General features: G+C 43.5%; 2 protein-coding genes across 3 annotated transcripts in view; one reads left to right on the top strand and one right to left on the bottom strand.

Annotated features, from left to right (window-relative positions):
- Positions 1-17088, bottom strand: part of LRP4 (LDL receptor related protein 4) — a 61549-nt gene extending 44461 nt beyond the window's left edge. The window contains exons 1-2 of the mRNA XM_063094992.1: positions 16868-17088; positions 6372-6793 (exon numbers count right to left, since the gene is read on the bottom strand). Of these exons, the coding sequence (XP_062951062.1) occupies positions 6372-6793; positions 16868-17088 (643 nt within the window). The remainder of the gene's footprint in view (positions 1-6371; positions 6794-16867) is intronic.
- CSTPP1 (centriolar satellite-associated tubulin polyglutamylase complex regulator 1) overlaps positions 17083-20917 on the top strand; it is a 214307-nt gene continuing 210472 nt past the window's right edge. For both annotated transcript variants that reach the window (XM_063092512.1, XM_063092511.1), the window contains exon 1: positions 17083-17208. In XM_063092512.1, coding sequence (XP_062948582.1) covers positions 17163-17208 — 46 coding nt within the window. In that variant the 5' untranslated portion in view covers positions 17083-17162. The remainder of the gene's footprint in view (positions 17209-20917) is intronic.

The following is a 20917-nucleotide window of genomic DNA, read 5'->3' on the forward strand; positions in this document are numbered from 1 at the left end:
AATGGATTAGTTTCCTTTTCTGTAAAACAGAGTAATAATAGTATCTATTTCATAGGGTCATTGGGAGGTTTAAATGAGCTAATACATATGAAGTTCATAGTAAGCAGCTGTTATTATCATTGTTGTTATTAACCCCATTATCTTTATCTGGGAGTGTCCTCTCAAGTCAGTAATGTAGTTATGATACTAGGCTGTTTCTATATAGGTCCTCAAAATCATACTTACCCTATCCAGAAGCTGTCAACAGATCTCACAAATCCAACAAGGCTTGAACATGGCTGTGCTCTGTTAAGTGCTGCTCAAAATACTGCTTTCCTTCCCTACATCTCAAAACACAAGGTCTACACAGTAACACGTGGCTTCAAGGAGCAACGTATTTTCTGAGAGCCTTATAAAGCTCCTCTCCATCAAAAAGCACTTGAAAATTCCTTATGCACTGGGATTCCCTGAGAAGATGTCTGAAAACAGACAGGAGAGGTCAATTCAAGATGAAATATAGATCTTTCCAACCTAGATCTTCTGGGATAGCCTGGATTTAAAATATTCTGTTTTGAGAAATAGTATGGGTTGGGGGATTAATGGTGTAGGCTCTGGGTTCAAATCCTGACTCAGTTACTCACTAGCTGTGTGACAGCAAACTGCTCTGAGCCTCAGTTTCCCATCTGTAAGACAGGCATCAATCTAACAGTACCTACCTCATAAGGCTATTGTGAGCAGTAAATGTGATAATATACGCTAAATGCTTATCACAGTGCCAGGGATACAGCAAAGCTCTCAAAAATGTTAACTGCCCCAGAAGTACATTTGTATTTTTTAGACCACATGTCCCAGTCTGTAGTGCAAAAATGGTCACCAGAGAAGACCATTCCCAGAGCAGCATAAATTCTCATTTGGGAAGATACATTTTAGAGCCATTCACTTTTACTGCCTCTCTGAGCCTGTAGTTGAAACTTCTTGTTTAAGTTGCCTGGGGTGGGGAGAGTGGAGAAATGAGAAGGGAGCTCCCCTTTCTTATTTGCTAGGCTTATAGATATTATAATCTGCTATCTCCATTTGATTTCTAGGAGGCTGTAGTCAACCCAAGAGAGAAGCTGTCTCTTTTCCTCATCCATGCCCGCAAGGTGGTGGCAGTGGAGCTCCCAAGGCTGGGGCCATGGGAAGGGAACACTTGGAGCACATCCCTCCACCCACGCCCTGCAGGCCTGACAGGAAGTGGAGCTGCAGAGTTTGGAGAGATCACTGGAGTCACTTACAACCTTGCTGCTTTTAAATTTCACGTGCTAATCAAGTGTCTCTCCCAATGCCCTACTCTGTACCCTGCCTGGCTCTACACCCAGACAGGGGGAGGGTCCCTCTCCTCCAAAAAGGTGCTGCCTGGAGCCAGGAGCGTCTTGGCTCCAGAAAACCTCTGGTGATAAATTATGCTGCAGCACCTTTGTGTCACTGCCTCTCAGCCAGATGGGAGGTTTGCTCTCAGTCTTTTGTTTCCGGCTTTGCTTGAAGCTCTGATCCTCGGCTGTGCACAGAGGTGAGGAGGAGCTCCCATAGGCCAAGTCAAGGCTTGCAGCGAGTCCCAGCCAGGCTTTCTCCAGCTGGGTCTTAGGCAGTGCCCCTCCCCTCCCCGCTCTAACCTGAACGATAGGCAAGCTCTATTATGCATGGGGAAGCAGAGCATCAGAGAGAGAGAGCTTACAGTCAATCCGCTCATCTGTGAGCAAGGATGGGAATGTCTACGTGCAGTGAAAGAGTGAAGTCTGCTTGGATGGGCGTTAAGAGGTGCCCAAGGGCACCTAAGATGTTTGCTTCTTGCTAAATCAAAAACACAGAACAGAAAATGGAATCAAACGACTGCCAGGAAGCTAGAGAATCAGCTCTTTTTAATGGCTGCTCTTGGTTACAGTCAACTTGCCGCAGCTCCCCAAATCATCACATCACTGGCACCAATTTAAAAGGAAGAAACAAAGAGACAACAGGGGTCAAACCTTAGGGTGGAGGAGCCAGGGGCTGGGGCAAGTCGGGGGCTAGAGACCAGCATCAATTATCCCTGCACATTGACAGGATTCCTGATTGAAGGCGGTAGTAGTGAGGAAGGAGGCTCTGCAAACAGCCCATCCCCCAAATTGGGGCAATTACTACCTTATGAGCTCAGGGGCCTGACTCCCTTCTCAGGCCAGTGGGAGGGAGACCTTGGAATTCTAAACTGTTCCAGCTACAAGAGACCTCAGCCAGCACCTCTCACCCTGGGTCACAGCAATCTTTGGGTGAGAGCTTGTGGGGCTGCACCTCTGACCACTTAACAGAGAAGCTCTCAGAGGAAAGCACCATCTCCCCAGAGCTCTCTAGGGAGAACTAAGGCAGAGTGGGCTTCCCCAGATTCACATTATAGGTTAACAGACCTCTTTTCCAGAAGTGTGGACAGAGGGAACTATGCTTAGGTTTCTTTGGGTTTTCAAGGGGGGCGGGGAATGGGCAAGATCTTTAAAAGAGAAAACCAAAAAAACAGTTGAAATGAATGAAGGACAAAGCCTCCATTTTAGCACATGGCACTGTCCAAAGGTAAAAACCACCTCTGATCCACTAATGTAACCTCACTAATAAACAGCTAACAATTGTCAGGCTTTGTGCTAAATAGTTTGAACATACTACTATCTCATTGAATTTTTACAATATTTTCATGTGATAATTTATTACTACTTACCTACCCCTAATACACAGCCATGTGCGGGTAAGAATCCTGAAATTCAGGGAGATTCAGGGTCACCAAGAAGTGCCAAACCCAAGACTCAAGCTCAGTTCTGCCTGTGCTTCTTAACTAATGAGCTATGTATGCAGTGATTAGATTAGTGTTTGACAAATGTATGTTTGCTGAATGAATGAACAAGTGAATGGGTGCAGAGCCCAGTTTGGGGAATGCTCCTGAGCCTGCTAAGGAGAAAGAACCCAGCCCTGCCAGCTCCAAGCTAGAGGGAGAGCAGCAAGCACGGGCAGTCATCAGAGCTATTTATAAGGCTAAACTTGGGCTCTGACAGCCAACCAGTTAGTACTGAGACTTCCCTGGAACACTGAATACTACCAGGCTGAGTAGGAGAGAAGGGCTTCCACTGCTAAAGATGAGATGGCAATCCAGACACCGGCTGGGGCCCAGATGCCCCATGCCCAGGCAACTGTGACAAAACTGGTGGCTAAGCTCTCAAGGAATGTAGAGAGACTGTGGCTAGAACAGCCTAACAGATCTACCCGACCAAGGGCATGGAACTGCCTCAAATTATGAGATGTGCCCGATCATAAAAAAGACAAGATTACTTCTTAAAGTAGTCCCTGAAATTCTTTTCCTATTCAGGAACCCCCAGTATTGATTTTCTCTTTAAAGGAACAGCAACATAAACAATCCCTCTCATCTTCCTTCTTTGTAGAGATCAAGACTAGCAGCTAATCAGTAGAAAGAGTGAGCAAAGAGCTATAAAATACTCTGTCCTCTGTGACCTCCTGCGTTCTTTGCTGGCCCAGAAAATGGACATGCCCAACATGCTCTGTATTAGACATAGCCAGACTTGGTTCTCTTGCACCTGTCATTCTTAATACCATGTGCCGGTCCCAAAGATGTTATCTGATATTCAACAGGAGACAGAAGAGGAAATCCAAAATCAGTGACAAGCCAAGCATCTTTCACAAGTCCAACAGATCAAGGACAAGGTCACTGAAGCACCATGACAACCATGGTCATGACAACCATGACAACAGACACATGGAAAGGAGAACAGTCTCAGCTTAACACCCTTGCACTTATCCTCAGAAATAACCTTCTATCTACCTAAGCACTTCTGGGCAGAATTTTTGACTTTTTACTTACCTAGAAGAGACCTCTGGGACAAACATGATTTCCATTCTTCAAACGGTCATTGATCACCCATGGCCTTATCTCAACCCTCAGGATGAAAATACCCAGGGCTATCACCAGCAATCAAGTTTGCTTCCAAAATCTTTAAGGTTGTAGTGCTATGTAGGCTGAGACCAAACCTGTAGGCTCTTGTAAAAGCCCAAAGGACTAGAAGCATCCAAGTAAGTACCTTAAATTTTAGAGTCTTAAATTTACTCCTAGTTGAGATTAGGTCTGCTTAACTGATCTACTACTATACCTATCACAACTGTTGTCTCCCTGAGCCCCCAGAATTTATATATTTATATTGTTCGTTTTTGTTTTTTTGGTGGCGGGTGGTACAAGGGCTGAACCCTGGTCCTTGGTGTTGAGCCCCTGTAATTTAGTGTCAGGGATGCTCATGGTGGTATTTTTGGTTGTGCTGGTTCTAGGCTCTGCAACTTCTCATTCTCACTGGTAAACTGTAAATCTGTCCCCTCCAGGCCTCGAAGGATGGCTCAGTGTCAGACCAGGTGAATTATAAATCTTCGTGCCACTGACTACCCTTACACATGTACACAGAAAGCCTCCCATGTTTGGAAGTTTCTATGGACCATTTTTCCTTAAAAAGGAACCCAAAAGAGTTACCAAAACCCTTCTCATCTTTTTTTCGGTACAGCATTAAATATACACAATTCTCTAACCCCATTCTCAGCCCCATCCTCTACACAGATGTAATGTATGCAGATTTGACGGCTCCGGAGCAGCAAAATCCTCTTGGCCAGTCTGAGCCTGGAACCTTCCAGTTCCCCCTTCCCTAGGGCAGAAGGCGACAATCTCCTCTCTGGCTTTGTTGGTATCCGTTTTAGCTCCCCCCCCCCCCGCCCCCCTTCAGTGCCTTGCCATTTCCCTTGATCTTTTTCAAAACTTCCTCCAGGGGGCCGAGAGGAAAGTTTCATCCCCTTTCCTTGCAGCCCGAAGGGGGAAACCCCCCAAAAAGCATAGCTGTCCCTTTAAGGGGCCCATGCGGTGGGAAGAACAGCTACATTCCTACCCCAGTAGGGCCGCTGTCCCGACACGCCAAAGAGGCTACAAATAACCTTCTAGGAGAGAGCCGGGGAGGGGAGAGGATAGTGCAAAGAGGAACGTGGGTCGACCAGGCTACTACTACTCGTAGAGAAGAGCTCGGTCGACGCTACAGAGGACATGGTGACAGCCATTTAAAATCCACGGGTAGTTTAAATAACAGGCACGAGAGCTCTGTTTTGGATTTGGGAGGTAAGCCAATCTTTCAAACAAGTGCCCAGACATCTCCACGCCCTGCCAGGCAAGTTCCGAAACCTGCACTGCTTCCACAGGAGCTCCCCTACGTTAAAGAAAGAACCGGGGCAAGGCCAGGGTCTACAGACCCCTCTAACCTGAATCCCACCCCCGCATCCGGGCTGCGAGCAGAACGGGAAGATTCGGATCTGCCCCCACGTTGAGTAGCGGTGGGTGAATAGGTCTGGGGTTCAAAGATCAAAGATGTTTGATCTGTGGGCACAAATTCAGGCAGCTGCTAAATCACGGGGTGCACCCACGGTCTGCGGAGAAGCAGATTCCACTGGAGCCTTAATCACACACAACGGTTGCGTACGGGCACCAAACAAGTCATTAATAAGAAGCAGATGAAGCAGCCGTCCTGCTGCCGTCCGTCCGGCTCCCCCGAGGGCCAAGGCCCCACCGTGCGGGCCAGGAGGCTGCCTTCTGAGGCTCGGCGACAACCGCCCCCTGCCCCCTACCCCTGCCAGGACGGACCTGCCGGAGCCTTCCAGCAGTTTCTTCCCCGTGTTCCACCTCAGCCCCCTTTCCAACCCTGTCCTTACCCCCCGCCTCCCCCGGGGAGGATCCAGGCCAGGAAGCTGATTGGCCGCAGCCAGGAGAGGGAACCTAAAACACCGCGACCGGAGATGCTGCGAGCACTCAGTGGCCAAAGCCCCTCGGTGGGAGCGAGGTCTGAGTCGGAGGAATTGTTCCCCGAGCAGAGGCACCTCCAGCGCTCAAGCACTCCGGTTGCACCGCGGCCCCTCTCCGCAGTCTGCCCGAGACCCCCGGCCCCGGAAAGGAGGGCTGTTTACAGTGTAAGGGTTTAGCGACCACCCTCCCCCTGCGTCCCTTTCTTCGCACACATTCGTTCACACCGAGGACACAGAGACCCTGTCTTAACCTGAAAGGGAACCAGCCCCCAGCTCTTCATAGAGCAGCACGGAAAGGAGAGCAAGCGCCTCGGATCCTAACCCCCAGCCCAGACCCGAGCCCAGGGCAGCTCCTCCACCACTGCCCCCTCTCGGACGTGGGGAGGTGGCGGAGTTCCTGGTCCCCTCCCCGGCACACGCTACTGCTTGGAGAGGGGGCGAGGGGTCTCAGGCCCCAGCCAGCGCCGTCCGGCTCCCGGGAGGTGAGTCCTGCAGCGGCTGGACCCGGGGACAAACTTTCCTGGTGGGCCGGTCGGCGCGGGCGCGGCGGCGCCGCTTACCGTGTGCGCAGAGCAGGGCGCCAAGCAGCAGCGCGCCCCTCGGCAGCCTCATGGTGCCGCGGCCGCCGCCGGCGCTCCCTGCCTGCGGGGGTCCCGCCGGCCCCCGCGGGACGGTTCGGCGGAGGGAGTTGGCGTCCCGGGTCCACCGTGGCGGGCTCACCCCGCAAGTCGCCCTCCAGCCGCTGCTGCCTCCAGTGCTGCCAGAGCCGAAGCCGCCCCACCAGGGGACCGAGAGGGGGTGTCCCGGGCCCGGCCGCCCCGCCCCCCGCGCCGCAGCCCCCGCCACCGCCACCGCGCCTGGTCCCGCCCCCAGCGCCGGCCCGGCCCCTTCTCGCCCTCGGCCCACGCCCCCCGGTCCCCTGACCCCACCCTCCGGCGCCTCCTGCTCGGGCCCCGCTCCTCCCCAGGCCGCCCCCACATTCCTGGAGAGCCCCCCTCCCTATCCCCATTACTACTGCTCGAATGTCCCTAACTTTAAAAAAAAAAAAAAAAAAAATCCTAGCGGCAGCTCCGTTCACTCTAGCTCTATGCCAGGGAGGAGCACCCGGCTGATCCAAGTCGCCTGGACGTGACCCCGGCCCCCCTACCGGCCCCAAGTCCAGACTTTATTGATGTCTCAGAATACGCAAGGCTTGCTAATGCATAATCCTCTCTATCCATATTGACATCAAACAAGGGACATCAGGGGGCCTGGAGTGCTGTATCTTAACTAGCATTCTCGCTGTCAAAATTCCTTTTCTGAGATTTTCTTTTTGCCCCCCTCTCCTCCTCCCTCCCCCGGTCTGGGCAACGTTGTTCTAGGGCTAAATAATTCCACGACCTCCCCTTTTCATTTACTCATTTCCTGAGGTGGTTGTCTGGGTCCTGTCGCCCCAGCTCAGACGTCCTGATTTGGCCCAGACAGATGCAGTTCCTCCTCGTTGTCTTTGTAAATCAGCGTTGTTAGCCTCTTCACCTTTTTTGACTTCTGATCCCGGCAAGGAAGGAAGGAAGGGGGTAGGGAAGTAAGTCCTTACTGGCAGTGGTCCTCCCCCGAAGACCCCAGCCCCCCTCCCAGCTTCATCTGTAGGGCCTTCCAGCAATGTTTAACTTTTGGATTACTACATAAAATAATAAACTCTTCCCTAGTTTTAGCTTTATGGCCTATCCTTCTCCCCAATGCTATTAATATGGGTTAATTTCGCCACCTTCCATTTTTCTAGGTCGAGTCTTGTTTTGTTACTTTTAACCAAGTCGCACCTTCCTTGGACTCAGGGTATCACTTTTCCCTCCAAGCTGATATGCCAACATTTCCTGGCTTTGGATCCTCTGCGTATTTCATTAAATCACTCTCCTCTCACCGGCAAACAGTCAGGAAGACTCAAATGCCCCGTGTTAGCTGAGGGGAAAGTAATCTGGTATAGCGCAAAGTGGATATTAGGAGATTGCTCCAAATGGATAGTTTGACATTTCATCCTTGCACGTTTTCAATTTTTCAAGGCTTTCACTTCAAATTACCAACTTTGGCCGAAGCTAACATTAACCGTACTTTGCAACAGCAACAACAACAAAAAAAAACGTGAAGTGTTAACTCCTTCTGAGTCAGTACTTCTCTACACTGTTTGGCCTGAAATTTTTACCCAGATGCAATGTGGTTGAACTAGCATCACCATGGTAACTGAGACTGAGGCATTTTCTGGGTGTGTAGTTCTTCTTGCTGACAGAAGGCGGCAGTAGAGTCAGGTCAGGTTTACATGATCTTAGGGCTAGGAAAGACGACCTTTCTGGCCTACACTTCAGCTTAAAATCCAAGGAGAAAAATGTGAAAAGTAGAGGCTGATTTCTCAACCCACCCTCACCCCAATGCTTCTAATGCAGTCTTGGTTGGTATCATGGTTTCAATATATGTTGCTTATGAAGGTTTGCTTTTAAACCTGTTGAGAAAGACCTTGTGACTCTCGAGACCATATTTTTTTCCAGATGAAAACTAGGGACATGTGGTATAATGAATGCATTTGTCCCAAAAAATCCAGGACAGGCGGTCCCCATACTTTCAATGTCAAGGGATTAAGAATTTATAAACAGTTTCCACTCTGTATGCAAAGGGCAGGTTCCTTTCCAGAGGCATGATTTGTGTTGTTTTTCTGGGATTGGAGCGGACGGGGGAGGCTGGCTGTCCCTGTCTGACTCAGGCTCAAGAGACTGTGTTTTCTATGTGCATCCCAAGTCCTCCTCCATGGTTCAGTACAGTTCTGGTGCACAGAGCCATCCCTGGCTGCTGTGAGTCACTGGGAATATCAATGGGCAGAAACTAACTTCGTGCATAGTCCCTGCCTGGGTCACCCCCTAGGGTGAGTTAAGTCTTGGCTGTCAGAAACTGCTCTTGTGCCAGGAGTACTAAGCCATATTTATTTTTACCAGGCCTCTCAGACTTTCTTGTTTGGAGTGAGAGATCCTGAAAAGCATGCCAGAATGGGCTGTTTGTCTCCCTTTTATTGTCCTCTGGGACATGCCCCTAGAAAAGTTGTAGGGGACTGCCAATTCCAGAGGGGTCTCAGAGGCGTTGGTTTCCTCAGAAACACCACCCCTTTCCTCATCCTTCTAAGATAGTCCAGGGAGCTATATTTCCAAGATCAGAATATTGCCCTGAATTAGACCATCACTAATGGCCTTTTCAAAGGAAACACAGTGAGTGCAACGGAAACAAAACAGAAATGGGCATTATTTTGATCCAACTGAATTGGTAGAATTCTCTTATAAATGAGGCATCATTTAACAACCTGAATTTCTAAATGTAATTCTTCTAAAAGAGAAAAAGCCCTGAAGTTTCATACTTTAAAACAGTGGTTCTCAACCAGGGGTGATTTTGTAGGCATTGGACAATACCTGGAGACATTCTGGGGAGTGGATGCTGCTGGCATCTTAATTTAGGGTAGAAGCCAAGGATGCTGCTTAACATCCTGCAATGAGTAAGATATCACCCCACAGCAAAGAATTATTCAGCCCAAAATGTTAATAGTGCCGAGGCTGAGAAACCCTATTTTAAAAGAACATGAGTCTGCAAAGAAATGCTCCATCACCTCTTCCTTCACTTTCTTGTTGAAGGCAGTTTGAATGGAGGAAAAGAGTTCTTAAAACTTTAGAAGGGAAAACAAGATAAAGCACAGCTAAAGGAGCTCAGGGAGTCCTACACTTATCTGTCTCGGGGAGGCCAAGTTTCAGTATTCCTCCACTCAGTAACTATTTATTAAGGTATGTGCCAGGCACTGTGGAGGCAGTAGTGAATAGATATATTTGGTCCCTGGAATTTACAGTCTGATGGTTGGGGGGAACTGCAAATATGCAGAAGCATTAAAAGAATGATCCTCAAATAAATTTAGAGTTACAAATGATAGAGGCATTGAAGGAAAAGTACAGGGTTCTATGAAAGGACAGACTTGATTTAGATTTGGGTGTTAAAGGAGAGAGGCATTGACACTTAAGCTGAGTAAAAGTCATCAGGCTAATAGTGGATGGGGAGGGCCTTTAGGGCAGAAGGAACAGTACATGCAAAGGCCTGAGCCAGGAAAGAATCCATAGGATTTATGGAAAAGTATCACTAACTTTAAGCAGTGGGTACTCTTTCATCTAGGTTAAGGGGGCTACTTCGGGAGACTGGAAACAATGACAGCCTCAGGGATAGTCTGATTTGCATTTCTGTGCTTTCTTTAATTGCATACCCTCCTCACCACCATTTCTAGTGCCAACATTTTTCATGCTCCAGCTCAGCAGTGATAATAGAGGCAGGATCTGGGGCATGTGACTGATTCAGTTCTCTGGCCTAACTTGGGGCATACCCCGAAAGGTGGGGCTTTCTAGCACATTTTTACCTCCTGAAAGCTTGATTTTCCCATACCTGGCACATAGAAATAGAACATTTACAGTAAATAGCTCAGTTCATCTTGCTTATTTTAGCAGCAAAGATAGATTAGAATGATAGATACACAAATAGATCAATGAATAAATACCCATTTAATAACAAACATGAGGGGCCAGCCCATGACTCACTTGGGAGAGTGTGGTGCTGATAACACCAAGGCCACGGGTTCGGATCCCTATATAGGGATGGCCAGTTAGCTCACTTGGGAGAACGTGGTGTTGACAACACCAAGTCAAGGGTTAAGATCCCATTACCAGTCATCTTTAAAAAAAATAAATAAATAACAAACATGAATCAAGCCATCTATGTAAATGGTCTCTCTGTTTCCATACTTGCCCCTTTATCATTTGTTCTCTACACAGCAACCAGAGTGACTTCTTAAAAATCATAAATCAGATCATGTCATAACTGGTCTTAAAACCTTCCAATGGCTTCCTATTGCGCTTAGGATAAAATCCTTACTTCTCACATGGGCTTCAAGGTCCTTCGTAATCTGACCTCTGCCTACTTCGACTACTTTTCCCCTCATTCATTTTGTTCTAGCCACACTGGCTTTCTTTCAGCTCTGCAACATGCTATTATTTCTGTTTTTCAACTTTTGCATGTGCTGTCTCTTCTACTTAAAATGCTGTTTCCTTCCACCCTTCCTATGGCTGGTCACAGTTAAGTGTCATGACCTCAGAGAAGCCTCGCCTTACCACCCTAAAGTTGCCTTATTCTCACTCACATTCTTTGCAAAAATCTTGTTTGCCGTTTCATGTTTAGATACCACCAGTAGATAATCGGCTCCAATGGAGTAGATATCTTGTTTCATTCTTCAGTACCTTATGTGCCTGACACATATGGCTCAGTGAATTTTTGTTAAATAATGGAAACCAGAGAGTCTGCTAGGGCTGGGGAAATATAAACATGAGTAAGATAGGGTCCCTAATTTTAAGAAGCTCAGAATCTAGTGGAGGGGAGGACTTGAAAAGCAACGATAGTGCAATAGAATATGTGTAAAGGGCTGTGGAACAGAAAAGAGAGGACCCGTAAGTTTGGGGTAACTGGGCATTAAAAGTGAGGAAAATATCACTACGTAAAGAGAGGAGAAAATGCGGGGGGAGCCTTCCAGATGGAAGGAATGGCATAAGCAAAGGCATAATGTTTGGACAATGATCAACAGTCTTGTGCAGCTAAAAGAACTTAGGGTGATTAGAGAAAGTGGAAGGGGAGCTCATAATAATGAATTATTGCTGAAAATTGATTCTGAATTAAATGACCTTTATATGTTTTATATGTTTATTCAATTAACATTTACTAAGTCCCTACAAAGTACAAGGGAGGGATTGTACTATTCTTATTTTTAAAATTCATTTTTCTATTCTTTTTATACTTCTGACTCTAGACAATCCGAATTATGCTTTTCCAGGGAGAGATATGGGCTAGGTATTGGGTTAACATCTGGGGTTTTTTTGTTTTTTGTTTTTTAATTGATATCTAAAATTTTATTCTATGGAAAGCTAATAAGTAAATTTAAACATCCTTAAGAAAATATTCCCAAAAGATCAAAAGAATTGCAATGTCAGAACAGAGTCTAAATTCTGTCTAATCTAGGTTTATGCCTCTGATGATGCCTCTCCTCTAATGGGTATGTCTTGGAAAGCAGAATTGCCCTCCAATGTCCCCCTAATAGGACCATACACTAGATTCTAGTTTCCCTTAAGGACTATATGGGCCTGTCATGCATGGACTTATCTAAACCCATTTTGAAGCTGTGTGGATATTCATCCTGTTTTATAAGTTTCTTAAGATTACTACAGCCAATAGTGTTTTAAAAAATTTGTTTTACATTTACCAATTTCAAGTTCAAATCATTCATCTTGACTTTCAACAAATATTTATTCTGTCTTTGTAGGTTGTGGGAGTTTTCTAACAGCAAATAAAACATGTTCCCCAGCCGTGAACAATTCACGGTCCTGGAGGAGAGATATCCAGGTAAAGAAATAAATATAGACTATATAAATACTAAAATATAGATACATATAGAGTAGTAACTGACTCCTTTGGAGATTGGATAAGTTTTCATGGAGGTGGTGACATTGGCCTAGGTCTTATAGGATATGTAGTTTACCAGGAAGAAAATATGAGAGAGATACATTCTAGTTTAGTTAGAGAGCTTATGCCAAAGCAAGGGGTTTGAGACAGCTCAATATGTTTGGGAATATTGAGTAAGAATGTATGGTGTATTAAGTATGTAGGGAAGAATGAGTGGCAAGATGGATGGAAAAGTAGGTTGAGATCAACCTGTGAAGGGATTTATACGTCTGCATGTTAAGGAGTTTTGCTTCATCCTAGTAATGGTGAGTCAGCAACACTTTAAGTAAGGAAGTAACGTGTTTAAATTTAAATTTTAGAACAATAAACTCTGGTGAGAATGTAGAGGATGGCTTGGGGGAGAAAAAATAGACACAGAGACTTTAGCTTTTTGCTCTAAGATTCTGAAATTTGGGAACTCCCAGTTTATGTTCTAAGTTTATCAATTTCTATTATCTTTCCTCTCATCCTCCTGAACTAATTCTCTTAACTTGTCTACATGCAGCATTGTCTGTAAGCCTTTTGTTAAGTTAGTTGTTTTTGTTGTTGTTGTTGGGTTTTTTTCTGGGCAGTTCTTAAGATATGGTGGTCTGTCACACACAGTATTAGGTGTAGGAAGGATATGCCAATGTTTTCTGATTGATTTTCAGTGCCCTTCTCAATGATGCCTTGCATTTTTCTGGACTTTTTGTTTAATGAATTGGTTTATGAATTGGTTGCTATGAGCCAACCATAAATCCCATGGATTGAATGGCCTCTCTTTTCTAGATTTTTAATCTAAAGGGGAACAAATTCATTTAACAGGCATCTATTGTATTCTTCCAGGCCCTGTGCATGGTCCTATATGTTTAAAGATACATGAAGACTCTCTCTGCCCTCAAGGAACTCACAATCTAGCAGGAGACTCTGAAAAATTAAAAAAAAAAAAAAAAGATTTATAAATGCCTGTAAAAGTGGATATTCTACGACAGAGGAAGGCACAACTAATTTTTGTGGGCTCTCAAGAAGAATCAGAAAATCTTCCCCTTTCTCAAACTACATGAAAGTGTAATTCCCAACTCTTTTTGCAGCATTTGAAAATATAAAATAGCAAGAAGTTACGAGTCTGTAATTGCCTTTAAGCTCCAGTTCAATATCCTCTTAACCACTTTTTCTTTCTTTTTTTTTTTTTTTGGTGGCTGGCTGGGTATGGGGATCTGAACCCCTGTCCTTGGCGTTAGCAACACCATGCTTTACTGTTAATCACTTTCTTATAACGCATTAGTTATTCTTAACTGCCCAAGAATTTGTGAACATTTTTCTTTGCAAATTCCCCCAAAGCTCTGTTAACTTGTGGCAGTCCAAAATGACTTTTCTGAAAATAGCATTTTTTCTTTAAACATGTCAAACTCAGACGGTGGCATCCTACTTAGTTTCTGCTTTGCTCTTATGGAAGACAGGTCTTTTAAGAAGAGCCTAGAAGCTCAGCATGAATTTCATGATCTGCATTTCTTAGTAGCTATTTCGCCTTTAGCATCTTTTCTGCTTGATGAGTTGATAAAAGCTTGTCCTAGTTTCTTGAACCTGTTTTGCAGCAATAATTCAGCCTCCATTTATCCTTTCCTTATTGTTTCTTTGAGGTTAAAAACTATTTAGTACATTCATGTTTGCTTTTCTGTAGCCTTCGATTCCAGGGAGGATTTTCTTCCGTATCAATCTCTTTATAGGTCCTCTGTTGAGCCAGAGATGTCTATTAATTTTCTCTTTATAAAATCAGAAATTATAATCTAGTAAATTGGTGTCTCAACATATCCTCTCTCTTGTGGGCCTTTTCCCCATTGTTCTGAGTTGGATGTTTCCGTTCCTTATCCTGTAGTACTGCCTTTAACATTTCATGCTCTATTTTTGATCAATTTCATATCACTTGCCTGTTTTCAAGATTGTGGGATTGTCTTCTGATTTATTGGCTTACCTAAGTGATTATTTACTTAGGTAAATTTTTTAGAAATATGTTTTGATAATTTAAGAACCTGAGAGGTCCACTAAATTACAGGTTGACATTTTTTTCTTTCCTTAACATTCAACAGGGTCACAAAAATACACTTAATTTCAACAACTCTTGCATATTTCTACTCTTCTTCAGGCTGATGTGTATGTTTTACTGAAAAATTTCCTTCACAACCAGTGTGTTGCCAAAATCTGTTATCATAAAATCTGTGAGAGAAGGGAAATCTAAAAGTAGTGGCTTCTTCTTGGGGAAAACAAACATTATTTGGAAGGTTATAATGTCTGCTTAAAAAATATTTTAAGGGGCCGAGCCCGTGGCGCACTTGGTAGAGTGCTGCGCTGGGAGCGCGGCGACTCTCCCGCCGCGGGTTCGGATCCCATATAGGAATGACCAGTGCGCTCACTGGCTGAGTGCTGGTCACGAAAAAGACAAAAAAAAAAAAATATTTTAAGGATTTTCATGCCACTTGTATATTGTTTTCAGGTTACAACACATGCTCATTATAGAAAAATTTAAGAATATAGAAAAGTATAATGAAGAAAAATGGTAACAATCAGTAATTCCACTACCAGTAAGACCACCTGTTATTTCTGTGAAACCCCCAATTTTTTTGAAGCCTTAGCAACCTCCTACTCTTTTCTAAGTCCTCCTCCTCAATAGACTGTTCAGGACGTTCAGAGTGGAAGACTGTAAATACAAGGGTCCTTAGGATTTTTATGGAAGGGATGGAGTTGTAGGAAAAAACCTACAAATTGCTCCAGAGATGACATCTTGTTCTTATTTAGCTTTCTTTGAGTCATTAACAGTCGGGCGCCACTGGTGCTGAAACTTATCATTATTATAACCACAAATGAGTTAATGCCCAAACAAAGCTATATTCTTGGGGCGGGTTCCCAGCTCCACCACACAGACCCCAGCAGCAGCACCCTACAAGTCCCAGAAGAATGCTCCACAAATAAAAGGATGTGAAATGTTCAGCCTGGATTCAAAAATTCTCTTCTTTTATCTGGGAGCTTCCAGTTGCTAACAGGGTTGAGTAAAAGTTAAAATAAGTAAATAAAAACCAAGCCAACAATTCCTAAAAAAAGAGGCTGCATGGTTAAGTGGTCAGACCACTATCCTGGATGTTGGGATAGCTGTGATACAATTCCAGCTCTCCCACTGACTGGATGGATGATTCTAGACAAGTCACTTTTGTGACATGTGCCTCAGCTTCCCTTCTTAGAAAAGAGAGAAGTGCCTGAGAAGGTTTTTATGAGGACAAGTAAAATTATCTGCAAATCAGTTTCCTTGGGAATAAAGTAAAATTATCATCTTTAATAATTACTATCCTACTACTATATTATTAATATATTAATAGTAATATGTTATATAGTAATAAGGCACAGGTATAAAACTTATGAAACTAATATATTAATAAATTACTATATTAATAATATACTAATAAGCCACAGGTATAAAACTTATGAAACTTCTATATCCTCAAGCTGGATGGGGGGGTGCAGGGGGAGGAAGAAGGCAAATTTTTAAAATCAAATTTGCAGGACTTCACATCAAATACCACATTAGTAAACTCATTACCTCAAGATACTAAACACTGCTCCTAGTTTGGCTCTGTCCCTTTATCCTTACCACATCCAAACTCAGAGTGACTCACAGGAGCCTAGAATTGACACACATATACAATTTTAAGGGAAAGGGAGAATTAGGAGGTTTGAGGCTCCTTGCTGGAGGAGGCTAAGAATAGGCCACTCTGAACACAAGAGCCTCCTCTTTCCTTTCCCTCCTAAGTGTAGGTGGTCCACTGGTTTCCCAGTCATTCCTTTGATAGCATGATTTTTGTTTTCTTTTTCACAAAACCTCACCTTGTTGGAGAGGGAAGGGCACTAACTAGAAAAGTGAGGACAGAGTGGCTTTTTCTGCTAGGTTTGAACCATGACAAGTGCTATAGCAGTCCTCTAAACTTTTGCTGGGAATGGAGAGGAGCAAAAAGAAATATCTTGGGAACTTGTAAACCAATGAATACATACCCTCTCCTCTTAAAGGAGAAATGAGCGATAGGGAATACCAAGGAAAAAAAATCTAAGAAGTGTCCTCGTTTCTGCAACCCTACCCTCAAGATGTGAAGTGTCTTGGTAGGAAAACGGAGACTCTTGGGAAGGGTGCCAAATAGTAAAGGATGGGAGTAGAAGGAGGGACTAACGATAAAGAGGAAAAAAGAAAAGATAAAGAGGGATTCGAGAGGAACTGACAATTAACTCACAGAAGACTTAATGAGCACCTTTTGTGTGTCCAGCCTTGTCGTAGGCAGAAAAGCCATGTCCCTGACCTCAAGAAGCAGCCAAAATATACGCACGTGAAAGCACTTTGTAGCAATTAAGCATAGTAAATGCTAAAAAGATAACAGGTAATGGGATACTATGTGTTTATGAGAGTTCATGGGTGGGAGCTATTATTGTGAGTTAGGATAACAGCTGTGATTGTAAGAGCAAGAGTAGTTATGAAACTCAGAAATTGCGGACATGGACGGCTCACAGTAATTCTTCCACAACGTTAAATATGATGGATTCAAAAGAATTCTCCCCTTCAAATTCCTCTAAAATGAAGTCCTCAAATATGGGACTCCAAATAAACTTTGACCGCTGCGAAGCGACTGCTCCCGGAACTTGTGTGATCAGCTCGGCGTTGCGATACGGAGACTGTTTACGTGACACCCCCTGCGCCTCCCACCTTTCCTCCGGCCGCATGGGTACCATGGCAACGGAGAGAGCCCGCGACCTGGGTTCCGGAAGCTGGAGAGCTACAGCTTTGAAGCTGCCCTGGTCAAAGGATGCTGAGTCCAGAGCGTCTAGCCCTATCGGACTACGAGTATCTGGGTAGGAGCTTCCTTCAATTGAGGGGAAGGAAAGAAGTGAAGACGAATTAGGCCAGGGTCTGGGGAAAAGGCGGGGGCGGGGTCTGAGTGGGATTGGGAGTGGCCGAGAGGCGGGGGTTCCAGGGCCTGGGCGTGTAAGGTCCAGCCAGGAGGAAAAACAGCATCTGGGGAGTAAAGAATGTTTGAAGTACAGAAAGTAAAGAATGCTGGAACTCAGGCAACGTGGATTGTGTTAGCTCAAAGTGGGACAGGTTGGAGTTGAGAATTTGGGGTCTGTTGAGGTATTATTGATATGCTGGTAATGGAGTAAGTAACCTTGGAACCTGAAGTGCCAAATCAGTCATTCCGTGAATACTCTTTACTATTATAGCGGCAGCTAACATTTTGAGCTTTTCCTTTACATCAGGCACTGTGCGAAGCATTTGACATACATTATTCTTTATTGGAGTTTTCTCCAGCCCTAGGAGGAATTACTGTGTTTTCTTCCATTTTGCAGATGGAGAAACTAAGGCTGAAGAGGTAACTTGCATAAATAAGGCTACACTGCTAGAAAATGGTAGCGTTAGGATCAGAACCTGATTTGCCCGTTTCAAAACTTGAGCTCTTAGCTCTTGAGCTAAGGCTGTAACTGTAGTGCTTTATTGTATGTAAGGCTTTTCAGTATGTAAGGCATTTACTGGACGAAAAAAGGCAAGCGCACACACATGTACTTGTGTATATATGCACAGACATATCTGCTCTTTTTTTAATTAATAGATTTATTTTTTTAGAGAAGTTTTACGTTCACGAAAATTGAGAAGATAGTACAGAGAGTTCCCATATACCCTCTTTCTTCTCCACTGACAGTTTCAGCTATTATTAACATCTTGCATTAGTGTGGTAAATTTGTTACAGTTGGTAAGCCGATATTGAAACATGATTAAAGTTCATAGTTTACATTAGGGTTCACTCTTTGTGTTGTATAATTCTATGGGTTTTGCCAAATGCACAATGTCATATATTGACCATTACAGTATCATATAGAATAGTTTCACTGCCATAAAATTCCTCTGTGCTCCACTTATTCATCCTTCTCCCACCTCCTCACCCCCCACTCTTGACAACCCTTGGTCTTACTGTCTCTAAGTTTTGCCTTTTCCACAATATCATGTAGTTGGAGTCAGATAGTGTGAAGCCTTTTCATATGGCTTCTTTCACTTAGCAACAGGCATGTAAAATTCCTCCACCTCTTTTAGTGGCTTGATAGCTCATTTCTTTTTGTCACTGAATAATTCCATTGTATGGATGTATCATGTAAATATTTTAATGAAAAGCAATTCTGGTTTAAATTTTTGAATTGGTAATATGAAAACTGATTCAAAAAAATTTAAAATATATAGAGGTTTATGGTGAAAAGTCTCCTCCCACTTCATTCCCCCTATCTGCCCAATTCCCATCCATTCTCAGCCCCATGAATAACCACGATTACTGGTTTCCTGTGTATTCTTTCAGAGTTTATTTTGTTATGTATCTAAGGGAGTGCACACTTTTTCATTTAATATATTTTGGAGTAATTTCTGTATCAGTAGAGAGCTTCCTCATTTTTATTTTAAATTTGTTTTTATCTAGATAGTATTTAAATAATTTATTTAACCAATCCCATATTGGTAGACAATGAATTGTTTTTAGCCTTTTGCTGTTGGTAAAAATGCTGCAATGTATACCCTGCAATTTTGTTCCTTTGCAAGTGTATCTGTAAAGATAAATTTTACAAACTGGAATTGGTGGGTCAAGGGCATATGCATTTGAAGTATTGATAGATATTGCCAAATTGCCCTTCATAAGAGTTGTGCCATTTTATGCTGCCACCAGCAGTGTAAGATAGTGTTTCCCCACAATCTTGCCAACAGAATAGGTAAAACTTTTAGATTTTTTTCACTCTGTTAAGTGACAAATAGTCTCAGGGTAGATTTAATGTGCATTTATTTTATGAAGTTGAGTTTCTACCAAATTTAAGGACTATTTGGTCTTTGAAAGATATATATATACACATATACATAGATATGTGTCTGTGTAAATACATATATATATACATATTTTTTTTTAATTTTATTTTGTCGATATACAATGTGGTTGATTATTGTGGCCCAATACCGAAACATCCCTCCCTCCTCCCTCTCCCCCGTCTCACCCAACAATGTCCTTTCTGTTTGCTTGTCGTATCAACTTCAAGGAATTGTAGTTGTTATGTATACTTCCCCCCACCCCCCGGTTTTTTTTTTTGTGAGTGTGAATTTATTTATTTATTTTTAGCTCCCACCAATAAGTGAGAACATGTGGTATTTCACTTTCTGTGCCTGACTTGTTTCACTTAATATAATTCTCTCAAGGTCCATCCATGTCGTTGCAAATGGCAGTATTTCATTCGTTTTTATACCTGAGTAGTATTCCATTGTGTAGATGTACCACATTTTCCGTATCGACTCATCCGGTGATGGACATCTGGGCTGGTTCCAACTCTTGGCGATTGTAAATAGTGCTGCGATGAACATTGGGGAACAGGTATACCTTCGACTTGATGATTTCCATTCCTCTGGGTATATTCCCAGCAGTGGGATAGCTGGGTCCTATGGTAGATCTATCTGCAATTGTTTGAGGAACCACCATACCATCTTCCATAGAGGCTGCACCACTTTGCAGTCATACCAACAATGTATGGGAGTTCCTTTTTCTCCACAAACTCGCCAGCATTTATCGTTCAGAGTCTTTTGGTATTTAGCCATCCTAACTGGGGTTAGATGGTATCTCAGTGTGGTTTTGATTTGCATTTCCCGGATGCTGAGTGATGTTGAGCATTTTTTCATATGTCTGTTGGCCATTTGGATATCTTCCTTAGAGAAATGCCTACTTAGCTCTTTTGGCCATTTTTTAATTGGGTTGCTTGTTTTCTTCTTGTAAAGTTGTTTGAGTTCCTTATATATTCTGGATATTAATCCTTTGTCAGATGTATATTTTGCAAATATTTTCTCCCACTCTGTTGGTTGTCTTTTAACTCTGTTAATTGTTTCTTTTGCTGTGCAGAAGCTTTTTAGTTTGATATAATCCCATTTGTTTATTTTTCCTTTGGTTGCCCGTGCTTTTGGGGTCGTATTCATGAAGTCTGTGTCCAGTCCTATTTCCTGAAGTGTTTCTCCTATGTTTTCTTTAAGAAGTTTTATTGTTTCAGGGTGTATATTTAAATCCTTAATCCATTTTGAGTTGATTTTAGTATACGGTGAGAGGTATGGATCTAGTTTCATTCTCCTGCATATGGATATCCAGTTATCCCAGCACCAATTGCTGAAGAGGCAGTCCCTTCCCCAGTGAATAGGCTTGGTGCCTTTGTCAAAGATCAGATGGCAGTAAGTGTGTGGGTTGATTTCTGGATTCTCTATTCTATTCCATTAGTCAGTGTGTCTGTTTTTATGCCAGTACCATACTGTTTTGGTTATTATAGCTTTGTAGTATAGCTTAAAGTCAGGTAGTGTTATGCCTCCAGCTTTATTTTTTTTGCTCAGCATTGCTTTGGCTATGCGTGGTCTTTTATTGTTCCATATAAATGTCTGAATGGTTTTTTCCATTTCTGAGAAAAATGTCTTTGGAATTTTGATGGGAATTGCATTGAATTTGTATATCACTTTGGGTAGTATGGACATTTTCACTATGTTGATTCTTCTAATCCAAGAGCATGG

Source organism: Cynocephalus volans, chromosome 4 (genome assembly GCF_027409185.1).
Source record: "Cynocephalus volans isolate mCynVol1 chromosome 4, mCynVol1.pri, whole genome shotgun sequence".
Taxonomy (NCBI): domain Eukaryota; kingdom Metazoa; phylum Chordata; class Mammalia; order Dermoptera; family Cynocephalidae; genus Cynocephalus; species Cynocephalus volans.